The 15,153-nt window shown below is 36.4% G+C and overlaps 1 protein-coding gene across 1 annotated transcript in view; it reads right to left on the bottom strand.

The window, feature by feature from the left end:
• Window positions 1–1,975: 1,975 nt before the first annotated feature.
• Window positions 1,976–15,153, bottom strand: part of CFAP47 (cilia and flagella associated protein 47) — a 208,227-nt gene continuing 195,049 nt past the window's right edge. The window contains exons 63-64 of the mRNA XM_083362899.1: window positions 8,280–8,448; window positions 1,976–2,436 (exon numbers count right to left, since the gene is read on the bottom strand). Of these exons, the coding sequence (XP_083219025.1) occupies window positions 2,227–2,436; window positions 8,280–8,448 (379 nt within the window). The 3' untranslated portion in view covers window positions 1,976–2,226. The remainder of the gene's footprint in view (window positions 2,437–8,279; window positions 8,449–15,153) is intronic.

The following is a 15,153-nucleotide window of genomic DNA, read 5'->3' as shown; positions in this document are numbered from 1 at the left end:
CTGGCTATAACTCTTTACAGTGGTTGTGTCTTTACCTGGGTTTGGGTGACTCCTCAGATATCCTGAAGCATCGTGCTGAAATTGACTTTGAAGCACTGCACATATTCAGGCTGTTAATCCTGTTTATTTTTCAGGAATTTTATTCTAATTCCAGGTATGGTATTCCAGGAGCATACTATTACATTCTATTCTGCATATTCTATGGCTATTTCAATTTTTAGGATTAGATTTTAGCTTTTCTTGTAAATCTTTTAGTATTATTTTGTAAGCATTACTATTTAGGGATTAACATCAACATTTTCATTGTTTACTAATAAGACCATTAATAGAGAGGAAATTATTTCTACCTTTTTCATTTCTAATTTCTATTAGCCTTTTCTATCATATATAATCTGACCTCTCAGCAGCTGTGTGCCCTTAAATCTGCCAGAACTTAATTCTTCAAAACCTTGACAATTATTTAAACCAATTTTTGCATAATGTAGACACATTTCTCTATGAATGCAAGGCATGCATTGTAGAAAAGTCGCAGAGCCTTTTTTATGAGTGCTCATACCCTTATAGCTCTACAGTATTTTTATATATCTAAAGTTGTTTGAGATTAAAGCCTATTTGAAAATTTCCCCCAAGATGGCATGCTGAGCGTGGGCGATCCTTTTTCTCCCGCCAACAAACAGCTGATTATGCCACCAAAGCTGATTACTTGGTGGCTTATGCTCTCTAAATTTGAATGGGAGCAACCCAGGACAACCATCAAATGTCTCTGTATCTTCAAAGAAGAGGGATCTTGATGACCTCAATTCTTTGTAGGAGCAATCAGGTGGTCAGGTCTTTTATCATCTTTTCCCCAAAGCTGTTTGGGATTTTTTTAAGCACACCTGGGTTTCAATTTCATTTTTTAAAAGCTTTTCTTACCTTTGTTTTACACTTTAATCAACTGGTTCAATGCTGATCTATCCTATAACCCCTTGCTGGATTTTTATAAACTTTTTCATTTTCTTACTATGTAAGAAAATGTGGTGAAAGGATTCTTCATAGCAAAAGCGATTTGATTGATTTACATCTATACTGGATTTTACTATAAGGATTTTTTTAGTTTTTTTTAAAAAAACTCTGGTCTTTTTAAAAACTTTTGATGGGAAAATTCCTTTTTAAATCACCTTTTATTTTGAGAAATTTTATCTTTATGTTCTTTCTGTAGACATTTTTTTATAGTATATCAGCTTTTCCTGTCCTTGAAAAGAACAATTTGCCTTTACAATGTCTACAAAAAGAGATAAAGCTCTCTTGGAATCTTTTGGAAAAAAATTATCATTAATTTACAAGTTTTATTCAAAAACTTTAATAAAAAACTTGATGGGCCATTAACAGTTTTGAATTAATCCCTAAAATGGGCCATAATCCATGTAACTCTGATTAGTGTAATCTATATTCATTCCAATAGTGCTTACAAATCTTATTATGTCATTTATTCAGCGTTCCCATATATGTTAGCAGGTAACTGAGATCTCAATTACTTTCATGACTGAATAAGTTTAAAGCATCTTTAAACTTAGAGCATCTTTCTGTTTTATTTAGCCAAGCAGAATTCAACCAAAATCTGTTTTTGGGCTCCTGATAAAATTTCACTCTATTCCTGCTAATGAAGCTGATGCAGCAGCTATAGCAAACCTGTGATTCTACCAGTTCATATCATCAATATTATTAACAAAAATTTCTTCAAATGTGCTGCTAAACATTCCAGGTACTTGCAATTTTTTATAATTTGTATTTTTATGAAAAAAAATCAGCAGATATCAAACTGAAATCAGCATAAAATAGTAGTTTAATGATCAACAGTATAGCACTGGTAATAGAAAATAATTATAGTACTTGTTAATAAAGGATGCCATAATAACTTTGATGCACCTATTTATATGCATGAATAGCCCAAATCGTGCTTTGCAATGCCTTATACTTAGCTAACTTACTGAATTTGGTTTCTACCCTAAAAATAGATGAAGTACTATATTATTCCAGTCTTAGGCTTTGTGAAAATTACAAGGCTCTCTTCTTCACCATCGCCACTAGATCCCAAGAAAACCCAACAGATTTACACATTTTTTCCAAATTAATGAAACAAAATTCTTCATTAATTGCTGATTAACACAAGTGTAGTATATCTGTCTATATATCAATATTTTTTCTCCATTTTTCATAAGATAAAAAATTATTTTGTATAAAAGTTTATTTTGTTCTCAAAACAAGAGGTGCCCCTTTAATTGGGGAGGACACGCTGGTGGATAAGATTTTCATATTTTCCCGTACAAAATTGCGTTGTTTTACTGTTGCTGATCTCATGTACGTATTCCTGCAAATTACTTTTGCTGGAGAAGTGGGTGGGATAGTCTTTGGGAGTAGACCATTAATTTCATACATCCATTGCATAGCTGCCGTCTGAAACATAGAAGAAAAGTTTCAATAAAAGTTTATCATTTGTTACATGAAGCATACACAGCTGTCTGGCACAAGGCCTGTAATTACGTCTTTCAGTGTTTTCCAGGCGGGGGTGCTACACTGTTGAAACTGCACCATACTGGAAAGAAAGCATTACCATGCGTAGTAAGAAAGGATATTTTGTTTTATGTACTAAGAGCAGCATGTTCAAATACGCACACTGTCTAGCACCCCAGGTAATCTATGCACTTGTTAATGTGCCACAGTTTGGAATTCTGTTTCAAGGAGATAATTGCACAGTAGGAAGTACACAAAACCAACAAATAAGGTGCTGGCTTTATTTATATCCCACTGATTATTGGGGGTAAGCACAAGAAATAGCATAAACTTTCAGTGTCTTAGTTTCGGTTAATGAGTTATCTCATAATATAGCATAGAAAAAGCAAACTGCGAGTAGTTTATCCTGGAAACTTCTGTATTTGGGACATATGGATATATTATACCAATATAAAATCTACAGCTGGCAAAGAGCAAGCATTGTTGTTTGTATTAGGATTGAACAGCTTTTCCAGTGTTTGTATACATTGCATAAGATTCTTACTATAACATTAAACATTAAAACAAGATTTCAACATTACAACATTAAAACAAGATTTATAATAAAAACAAGGTGCAAGATCACATCAAGTTTAGAATGTTTTCTAAATGCTAAAGTTACTAATTAGAATTGGTAGAAACAAGATTATTTAATAAACATTTAATGTTATTTTATGTAAACATTATCAGAAGATGAACCACCTTTTGTAACCAGCTTTTATTAAAAAGAAGCAAAGCACTGTGGTTTTGTAACAAAGAGTAGCCTGATTCCAAGTTTTTTTTCATAACACTGTACTAGTTGTGTCTCATAATGTTTTATTGTAATTTACCATTATATCCAATTGCAATCAATGCAAGAGATCCAGATGTATATTGTTTCCATTCCTCCCCAATGGTCGTCACAGAAGCTAATGCTGTTGATTATTTCTTAGACACTGGGTTTAATCCAATGTCCAAGAAATATGAGGATCTTATTATTTAATATATTACAAATCATTAATATTAAAATTAAAATTATTTAATATTTAATACAATTTAATATAATTATTTAATAAGGTTCTAAGTCTTTTTTTGGATATCTGCCAAGAATCACTTTAGATTGCAGCCAGATACAAATAGAATAAACAAACGAATGCACAGTATATGATATTGAGTGACAAGATACAAATCAGGCATTTGAAATCATTCTGAAAGAGTAGATGCTGTAAAGGTAGCACAGAGCAGAAAACCTTACTCTTGGTCAAATATGCCTCCTATAATTAATAAATAATAATAATAATAATAATAATAATAATAATAATAATAATAATAATAATAATAATAACAACAACAACAACAACAACAACAACAAGTTGGAAAGGACCTTGGAGGTCATCTAGTCCAACCCCCTGCTCAGGTATAAAACCCTATACCATTTCAGACAAATGGCTGTCCAGTCTCTTCTTAAAAACTTCCAGTGTTGGAGCATTCACCACTTCTGGAGGCAGGTTGTTCCACTGGTTAGTTGTTCTAACTGTCAGGAAGTTTCTCCTTAGTTCTAGGTTGCTTCTTTCCTTAGATTCCATCCACTGCTTCTTGTCCTGCCTTCAGGCACTTTGGAGAATAGCTTGACTCCCTTTTCTATGTGGCAGCCCCTGAGTTATTGGAACATTGCTATCACTCTATTCCTTCTCTTCATTAAATTAGACATACCCAATTCCAGCAACCGTTCCTTATGATTTAGCCTCCAGTCCCATAATCATCTTTGTTGCTCTTCTCTGTACTCTTTCTAGAGTCTCAACATCTTTTTTACATCATGGTGACCAAAACTGGATGCAGTATTCCAAGTGTGGCCTTACCAAGGCATTGTAAAGGGGTATTAATACTTCACGTGATCTTGATTCTATTCCTCTGTTAATGCAGCCTAGCACTGTGTGGGCTTTTTTGTCAGCTGCAGCATACTGCTGGCTCATATTTAAGTGACTGTCCACTAGGACTCCGAGATGCCTATCACAGTTACTACTATTGAGCAAGGTACCCCCTATACTATACCTGTACATTTGGTTTTTCTTGCTTAAATGTAGAACTTTATTTTTTTCACCATTGAAATTTCATTTTGTTACATAGTGCCCAGTGTTCAAGTCTGTCCAGATCCTCCTGTATCTTAAGACTGTCTTCTGGAGTGTTGGCTATTCCTGCCAGCTTGGTGTCATCTGCAAATTTGATGAGTTCCCCATCTATCCCCTCGTCCAAATCATTGATGAAGATGTTGAAGAGCACTGGGCCTAGAACAGAGCCCTGGGGCACCCCACTACACACTTCCCTCCATGTAGATGCAGTTCCATTAAGGACCATATACTGAGTACGGCGGGTCAGGCAGCTATGAATCCATCTGGTGGTGATGCTGTCTAACCCACATTTTTCTATCTTATCAAGTAGTAGGTTGTGATCTATTTTATCAAATGCCTTAGTGAAGTCCAAGTAAATTATATCCACAGCATTCCGCTGGTCCACTAATTTTGTCACATGGTCAAAGAATGCAATAAGATTTGTTTGGCATGATCTGTTTTTGACAAACACATGTTGGCTTTTAGTAATGACTTTGTTTGCCTCTAAGTGTTCGCTGATTCGTTGTTTATCTTTTCCAAAATCTTCTCAGGTATTGAGGTCAGGCTGATAGGTCTATAATTTCCTGGATCTATTTTTTCCCTTTTTTGAAGATGGGAACTACATCAGCTCTTTTCCAGTCCTCTGGTAGTTGCCCAGTGCTCCAGGATCTTTAAAAAATATAGTTCAGTGGTTCTGAGATCATATCTGCCAGTTCCTTGAGAACCTTGGAGTATAATCCATCTGGTCCTGGTGATTTGAACTCTTCTAAGCTGGACAGGTGCTCACTTACCATTTTCTTGCCTATCTTAACTTGTGTTTCCCTTCTGTTTTTTATGGCACTGTTTTTGATAGGTTGGACTGGTTTTTTTTCCCTTTGTGTAAAGTCAGATGCAAAAAATGAGTTAAATGGTTCTGCTTTCTCCCTGTTGCTTGTCACCTTCTTGCCTAGTTATGTGCCTCTCTTTCCACTTTTTATACTTGACCTTTTTATCTTTCAATTATCAGAGAGTTCTTTATGCAGCCATGCTGGTTTCTTTTGACAGCTGTTATTTTTCTTCTTTGTTGGTATTGTGCTAGACTGGGCCTTTATTATCTAACTTTTCAAAATTTCCCAAGCTTCTTGAGTTGTTTTCCCCTTTAGGATTCTCATCCATGGAATCCTTCCCAAGCTCTCTCTACATTTATTGAAATTAGCTCTCTTAAAGTCCAAGACACTAGTTTGACTGTGTTCTATTGCTTGTGCTTCCATAATGTTGAATTCCAATATTGCATGATCAGTTCCCCCCAAGGTTCCTGTGGCTTCAACACCTTCTATCATTTCATCTCTGTTAGTGAGAATTAGATCCAATATGGCTAATCCCCTAGTTCCCTTCTCTAGTTTTTAGGAGACAAAGTTGTCTGCTAGGTTTGTCAGGAATCTGTTTGATCTTCCACTTGGTGCAGAGTTTGTCTCCCAGTTGATGTCAGGGTAATTAAATTCCCCCATTACTATTGTGATATGCTTCCTACATACCTTAGTTAGCTGACTAGCAAAAAGTTCATCTATTTCCTCTGTTTGGTTGGGTGGCCTATAGTATACACCTATGGCAATGTCATTTCCCCCCCTTTTATATTGACCCAAATGCATTCAAGACAGTTTTCATCATTGTTGTGCTCTATTTTTGTAGAGATGTAGTTATTTCTTATATAGAGAGCAACTCCACCTGCTCTTGTATTTGGTCTGTTTCTTTTAAATAATTTAAATCCCTCTAGCTGTGTGTTCCATTTGTGGGTTTCATCCCACCATGTTTCCCACAATTAAAAACTTATTATGTTCTTGATCCTCATGCTTCTCTAGCTATATGTTGTATAGTCATGTTTAGGTGTCTGGTATCAAATAATTTTGAACAAATGAATGACCTCTTTGCAGTGTCATCAATAGTACTACTCAGAAAAAGAAAGCCAGATCATAATATTGACCCTTGGTGAATTTTGTATTTTATGTGAACTCTACATACTGTACAGAGAAATTGGATCATTCTCACAGTTTGCTTTTTAATAGTAAATAGAAGACTATAGGAAGAAATGTCAGTCAATTGAATTTAATTCTATGATAAATATCCCCAAAATTTTACAGACCCAGTCTTATTTGAAAAACAACTTAAAAAACAAAGAAAAACAAATTGCCCATCAGTTAGCATAATGCAACAATAATTCAAAGTAATTTGTGTTCTGCTCTAGGATATTAGTAAAACGAGACATAGTCAGTTCTAACCATATTTCTGACTTAAAAGATATGATTTACTAAAATAACTTCGTTTCAGGACATTCTTCCTCCCAGAATCTATTTACTGTACAGTTCTAAAATGTCACTTTAATTATGTTAATATTGGTATGCTTTTATCAGTGGCTCTTTTTTTAACCTCGTTAGGAGGGAAAAACTTGAATCACTTCTCTGTTCTTCTAATTCAAGGATGATTTGTTTATGTAATAATTCTGGGTTGTCTTTGTGTGTGTGTATGAAATAACTTCCAAGCAGTTTATTATAATGGTTTCTTCTTAAGGCAAGAGTAGAACTGAGTTTCACAACTAATCCTGAGGGAATAATATTTCACTGCTGGCGAAAGAAGAGTCACCTCTATTTTTTTTAAAAAAAAAAAAAGGCCGAGCTAACATTTTCCAAGTTTAAGACATATTGAAGAAAAACCCTCACAGAATTAAAAAAAACAATAACAAAAAGCAGCATGCATGTAAGCTGTGGTTTCAAATATTCCCTTATGAATATACCATTTGTTAAAATAAAGTAAAAACTCAGTTTAATTTACCCCCATTTAATATAGGATTTTGGATGAAATGGGCAAATTTCCATACCGATATCTCTTTAAATGTCCATTACTGTAGAACTCAAGTTGTCTGGAGAAAGTATTTACATTTACATTATTAAATTTATGCTATTTCCACCAGTTTGCATTGGAATTTGCAATGAGCAATGTCACTACAAGTAGTCCTTGACTTATGACCACAATAGAGACCTACTTGTAAAAATTGTCATTAAGTGGTGGTCATAAATGAGGCATCATGTGACCATGATTTGCAACATTCTCTCTCAGCTTCCCTTTTGCTTGTTCGAAGCTGGCTGGGAAAGATGCAAATAGCAATCACATGACCATGGGATGCTGCCACCATTGTAAATATGCAACAGTTGACAAGCACAAAAATCATAATCACATGACTGCAGGGATGCTGCAACAGTTGTAAATGCGAGGACCAGTTATAAGTCATGTTTTTCAGCACAGCTGTAACTTCAAGTGGTTGCTAAACAAGGTTACAAGGACTATCTGTACACAAATTATTTAAATTGACCCAAATGTTATTTTCATTTGTATATTAAAACTTCAGGCAAATTAGTAAGAATCACATTTAACAAACATGTAGGTTTTCTTGTAATACAATGAAAAAATATATATTTACATTTATTGATTTATTTTCTTATGAACTTACAAACAATTCTGCAAGTACAGCATGAAAAATCAGGAACAAAATAAAACTTTTCTCAGTTGCCTTTATATAGTAAAGCATGAAAATTTAAATATAAAAATATTGTCTTCACATTCACCAGGGAGGAAAAATATCCTTAAATCTACAAGTTTGTTATCAAGAATCTCATTTTTAGGGCTCACCTGTATTACCAGAGTTGCTTTGTGTTTTTTGCTGTACATACTGGGCTTGAATCCAACAGTAATGCAGGTTCCAGCTGTATCAAGTGGAAGAAGCTCCCCGGCTTGAGGAGATACAGTGAATTTAGGATCACTGCCTGGTAGAAAGTATGCTGTGTAAGGCTCTGGGTACCTAGTGAACAACAAAGAAAAACAAATTGCCCATCAGTTAGCATAATGCAACAATAATTCAAAGTAATTTGTGTTCTGCTCTAGGATATTAGCAACTAAATATTAATTAGCATCCTGTTATTCTCCTTATTTTTCTTTGCCATGTCTGATTTTCCTGAAATATTTGTGGAATAGTAAGAGAATGACTGCTTTGGCAAAAGGAAGTGCAATATCATGGCAGTATGTGATTTGCATGATGAAATCTTTATTTATATATTTATTTAAGAAAATTTATTACAGCCGCACAAATGATTCTCAGTGACTCCGGGCAGCTTATAAAAATAGAAATCTCATATATAAAACAACAAGAAGTGATAATCCCCCAACCGCCCCAGCAACAACAAATAAGCCACTTCATGGGCTCCATCCCACTCTGGGTTCCCCAGGCCCTTTAGCAAAAGCAGGTCTTCAGGGCTTTGCGAAAGAGGGGGCCAATCTTATTTTTGCAGGGATTACGTTCCAAAGGAACAGAGCTACTACAGAGAAGGCTTCTTCTTGGTCCCACTAAATATAACTCTTAGGAGGGCAGACTCATAGCATCCCTGCTTCCCTGCATTGGTGGGTTTGGTAGAAGTGACTGAGAAAGGACAGGCCTTCAAATAACCTATTCCCAAGCCATGTAGGGCTTTAAAGGTGACAACCAGCATCTTGAGTTGATGGCTCAGTGGGTTAGGACACTGAGCTTGTTGATCAGAAGGTCAGCAGTTTGGCAGGTCGAATCCTGAGTGCCGCATAGCAGAGTGCCTGTTACTCATCCCAGCTTCTGCCAACCTAGCAGTTCAAAAGCACGTAAAAATGCAAGTAGAAAAATAGGGACCACTACGGTGGGAAGGTAACAGCATTCCGTGCATCTTTGGCATCTAGTCATGCTGGCCACATGACCACAGAGACGTCCTCGGACAAGCGCTGGCTCTTTGCCTTTGAAACGGAGATGAGCTCCGGCCCCTAGACTAGCACGCATGTATGGGGGAACCTTTACCTTTTTTTATACTAATACTCTCAAGAATATATTGTTAAAATATATTTCAATTTTTAATTATATCTTCTGGGCAAACTAGATATCTAATCTCTTGTATATAAAATCTAATAACATGAAAACCCAGTTGCTTGTTGATTAGCATTCACATGAAATTCATCCAGAGCCAAATGAATATCAGGAAACAAAAAATAAATTTACACGTGCAAAAAATTGACTTAAAATTGTTTGTTTAGTGATCATTCAAAGTTATAATGACACTGAAAAAAGTGACTTATGACCACTTTTCCTAAGTTGAGGGCTACCTGTATAACTCCTCTTCCCACTCTGTTCCCTGTAATATTCTTGTATGATTGATAAAATTGAAAGACCCTCACTGGAGCAAGCCAGGATTTTTAACCTAACCTGATGAAGAAACTAAAATGACCCTCAACAAATAAGCCTGAGAAATAATGGGTAAGTTTGGACACCAAATTGAATAAAAAGAAACTGGCCATATTATTGTTTAGCAATGTGGGAACCAGGAAAGCAGATGGCTAACATAAATGGAAAATGTGATAATTTAGTGAGGCTGAAGGAAGACTTGAATTGAGGATTATAGAAACTACATCCATCACTGCTACACCTATTGGCAAGTTTTCTTTAGCAAATATAGATTCCTCCATACTCTTTATGTAGAACTTTTCTAATTGCATCCCTCCTCTCCATTTATTTTGTTGAAGTGATCTGTGATAGCAATAGCCTTCTCCAAACACACGTATTATCTTCAGAGAATGCTTTCATATGCTTTGAAATATCAGACAAGAAACTGAGAATTAACATAAATCAGAAATTCTAGGCTGATTTTATTACACCTGAAATAAATGATCCACTAACTACTGTAGCATGATAGGCCTGAACTTTGTTAAAATGGAAAATGTGTGCAGTTGTTTCAGTTGAAATTGACATATTTTATTTCTCAATTGTACTGTGCTGACTGTACAGTTCAAGGTGTTTCATCTTTTACTTACTGGTTGAGTGGGCCTAGGGACAGTTGGCATATAGAAAATAATATCTATAGTAACAAAAAAATAAAATTTCCAGTCATATTGTAAAAGGAAGAAGCTAAACTGTTCTTATTGTAAAAGGAAGAAGCTAAACTGTTCTTCTTTCACTGCCATACATTGCAACTGGGAAGACCATAGCCTTGACTATACGCACTTTTGTTGACAGGGTGATGTCTCTGCTTTTTAGTGTGCTGTCTAGATTTGCCATTGCTTTCCTCCCGTGGAGCAACCGTCTTTTAATTTCTTGGCTACAGTCCCCATCTGCAGTGATCTTGGAGCCCAGGAAAATAAAATCTGTCTCTACCTCCATTTCTTCCCCATCTATTTGCCAGGAATTGAGAGGGCCAGATGCCATGATCTTGATTTTCTTAATGTTAAGTTTCAACCCAACTTTTGCACTCTCCTTCTTCACCCGCAACAAGAGGCTCTTTAGTTCTTCTTCACTTTCTGCCATTAGAGTGGTATCATCTGCATATCTTAGGTTGTTGATATTTCTTCCGGCAATCTTAATTCCAACTTTTGATTCATCTAGCCCTACTTTTCTCATGATGTGCTCTGCATATAAGTTAAATAGGCAGGGCGACAGTATACAGCCTTGCCGGACTCCTTTCCCAATTTTGAACCAATCAGTGGTTTCGTGTCCAGTTCTCACTGTTGCTTCTTGGCCCACATATAGGTTTCTCAAGAGACAAATAAGATGGTCTGGTACGCCCATCTCTTTAAGAACTTGCCACAGTTTGTTATGATCCACACAATCAAAGGTTTTAGCATAGTCAATGAAGCAGAAGTAGATTGACTCAGCCTTCCATCCTTCCGAGGTAGGTAAAATGAGGACCCAGATTGTTGGGGGCAATTAAGCTGACTTTGTAATAATGCCGCTTGGGGGGTGTGTGTGTGAAAGCCCTAATAAGCAGACATATACATAGAATGAAGGCTACTGCTAAGCTTGTAAGCCGCCCTGAGTCTTCGGAGAAGGGCGGGATATAAATGGAATTAAAATAAAATAAAATAAAAGATGTTTTTCTGGAACTCTCTAGCTTTCTCCATGATCCAGCGTATGTCGGCAATTTGATCTCTAGTTCCTCTGCCTCTTTGAAATCCTGCCTGTACTTCTGGTAGTTCTCGATCTACATACTGCTAGAGTCTAGCTTGTAGGATTTTAAGCATAACTTTACTAGCATGAGATATGAGTGCAATGGTGCGATAGTGTGATAGCTTCTGGCAAATCCTTCATAAAACATTTATTCAGCACAGGTAAGGAGGCAGCAACTAAGGAGCAATAAAAATGTCCTGCATTCAGTGTCCTAAACATAATATTCCATTCACTAATTCACACTGCAGGAGAGGTGGGAAAATCTTAAATCTGATTATAGAGAGGAAAATATGTTTTAAAGGGAAACAGTACTTAAACTCTATTTAATATGTTATATATGTATCAGGAAAACAAGAAAACATTATTTCCATACCAATAGCCAAGATCTTGTGAGGATCATTAACTTATCTAAATAAACAAACTAGCCTTATTTGGAGGCAATGATTTTGGGGAGGAGAAATTTGAAATTTTAAAGTGGTTGAACTGAAAAACAAACAAAATAAGAGGCATTTTTCTTTTGCTTCTTAGTCATCACTTTTAACCATCTATCTTATTATGCTGCTTTCAACCTAAAAGTCAAAATTCAAAGCTGCACTCTTAAACCAAAATACGATTGACTCAAACCACCAGTTCCGACAGAAGACTTAATAGGTATACAGAGATCAATGCAGTCACAAGTTTCTTGCAGAATTCCTGGTCTTCCTCTCTCTTTCAGCCTTTACAATCCCCAATGACTCTTTATAAATGATCTAATCTGTTTGCAGTATATGCTAGTTTGGATCCTTTATCCCAACTCACCATTCCTCTCTGCCAAATGCCATGCCAAGAACAGCTGTTAGCTGGCCAAGATGGAATATTTTAAAGAAATAGCTATACTCAAGACAACATTCTAATCAAATCACCCAGAGCAGCAGGAAACACTGCAAATGCGTCATTTTAAATGGCTGGTTATTTTGGTCCAAGTATTTCTGAAACAAACTCTCAAAACACAGGTGCTTTGCTCTGAGAACAGCACACTAGAAGCATCAATTTTGAACTTTAAACAGTTGGCCCTTGAAGTATTTTGCATGCTCCTACTTTAGGTGTGAAAATGTCTTGGTTTATAGAACTTCTTTGCTGGTACTCAATTTGAGTCTTCATAAAGAAACCAACCATAATTTACCATGTTTCTGAAAGAGCACGAAATATCTCATTTATCACTCTGATACATTTTTAGAATTTTTCTGTCCTGGATTTCTGGGACAACACAAACTGTGTTTGACAAACATGACCAAAATAGGAGCCAGTGATCAGCTGCTAGGAACTCCTCTCCAGATTACGGAGAAGGCAAGGATAACCCATGTTTGTCTCCTTTCAGATTCTTTCTGCAAAGAGATTGCAAAATAGTGTTCTCCAGCTGGTCTGAGAGGTCTGGAAACCTGGCAAATATTTATTTTGTCTAAGCCATGTTGGAAGTCTTTTAAAGAGAAACTGCTTCCTCTCTTAATTACTTTAGGAAATTGCTTATTATTTCCATGAAAACCTGAAAATAAGGTGCTACTGCTGGAAAAGTTCTATGGATTCCCTATCAGGGAGATGTGAAACATTTATTTTAAATCATTTTCAAAGCATTCACAACCCTAGCAATGAAAGTAAAATTGTCTGACTTCTGCTCTTTAACTATGCAACTAGAATTATTTCCAATACTGAAAAAGCAAAATTAATAATTTTATTCCAAGATGAAGAACAAATATTGGTCTATCTATCTGTACGAATGTCAATTGGCTAATTAAAAGGGAAGGATGGGGGAAACGCTTTCCAAATGAAATAAGATTATTTTCTAATTTCATTTTACATGCAATGGCAAAATCAAGGCTGCGAATAGCCCTTTTTATAAATATTTTATTATACCTTTTCAGAGAACATTAAATCTCTCATCACTATCAACCCTTACCAGTAGATTATAGCATTCACAGGGCAATTGCTTCATTTTTGTGATCTAAAATAGACTACTCCGCTGAAGTGGATATCTTAAAATTGTAAAGAAAGCTCTGCTTTGTTCTGAAGAATCCTCTCCAATGAGTCAAGAAAAGGAACTGTGACAATGTCCCTCTCTTATACACAGGTGCAAGAAGTCAATTCTACACAGAAAATCAATTATAGCCAAGGACATCCTTTGGAAGTAATGATGGTAACATTTCATCTCTCTCCTCTTTTCCAAGAACTTCCCTCCCTTAATCATTTGCCCAGATTGATAGGAAATAACAAAGGATAGAAAAGTGATACTCAAAGGTAAAGTTTTGCTGAGATCCATATGCTTGTTTTATCAATCTTTCATGGGGGTATGTTCCTAATTTTGCCCCTCATTCCTACATACATTAATATATTCTGTAGTTCACATGATAGTCAGAAAGTGTCTTTATCGATGTTTGTGAAGGTAGGGATAAGCTCCAGGAGAGACAGGTGGCCTTTTAATTTCATTAGTTGCTGTGAAGATTACAAATCAGTTTTGTGAAACAAAATCAGAAAATCTCAAAACCATTATTCCATGTAATCCCTGGAATTTACACACTCTACTCGTTGTGCAGCTTTAGTCCCTGGCTTTTCAAATTCAGCCCTACACACTGTAATTGGGCAGCACAATATTAAATAGGCTGAATTTTTAGAGATGTGTGAAGGTGCTGGCAGCTGAAGCCACACCAGTACTGTAATTCTTGAGCCTAGATATAATTTCAACTCAGAAAAAACCTTGCCTATTCTCTGAGACAGTGTTTTTGGTCTTTATTTCCCCCCAGAAACTGGCTTAGGAAAATATCAGCTTCCTTATCGTAATTTGATTAAATTGTCAACATCATGACTGTCTGTTCCATATACTTATTTATAATACTGAAGTTCTCACTGCCTTTTGAAAGGTCAGAGCAGTCTTTAAAGCAGTCTTTCTCAGGGTTAGCAGCTTTAAGATGTATGGACTTCATGCTGGTTGGGGAATTCTGGGATTGCCAAGTTTGAGGAAAAACTGATGTAACTGATACTGAACCCCTGTAGACTCGTTTTATTGTGAAATTTTTGATGGACCTTGCCTGATGTGCCAATTTACTTCGAATCTTACTGCTCCAAAGTAAATAACACAAATACAATTTTGTCCTATTTTATATGGAGCGGTAGAGCAAGGCTTCGACTCAACCCTGACAAGACCGAGTGGCTATGCGTACCGGCATCTCGGGATATTCAGGATATCCCATCTCTCTCTATGGGGGGTGAGTTATTACCCCCCGTAGATAGGGCTCGCAACTTGGGAGTCCTCCTAGATTCACAGCTTTCTCTAGAAGACCATATAGTAGCTGTGACTAGGGGGGCCTTCGCCCAGGTTCGCCTGGTGCGCCAGTTGTGGCCCTATCTAGACCGGGATGCCTTACGTACGGTCACTCACGTGCTCGTGACCTCTCGTCTGGACTACTGCAACGCTCTCTACATGGGGCTGCCCTTGAAGACCACTCGGAGGCTCCAGCTGGTACAGAATGCAGCCGCGAGAGTTGTGTTGGGAGTTTCCCGACACTCCCATGTTACACCTCT

The sequence above is a fragment of the Vipera ursinii genome (assembly GCF_947247035.1).
Source record: "Vipera ursinii genome assembly, chromosome: 4".
NCBI lineage: Eukaryota > Metazoa > Chordata > Lepidosauria > Squamata > Viperidae > Vipera > Vipera ursinii.
This window is presented reverse-complemented; position numbering and strand designations above follow the sequence as displayed.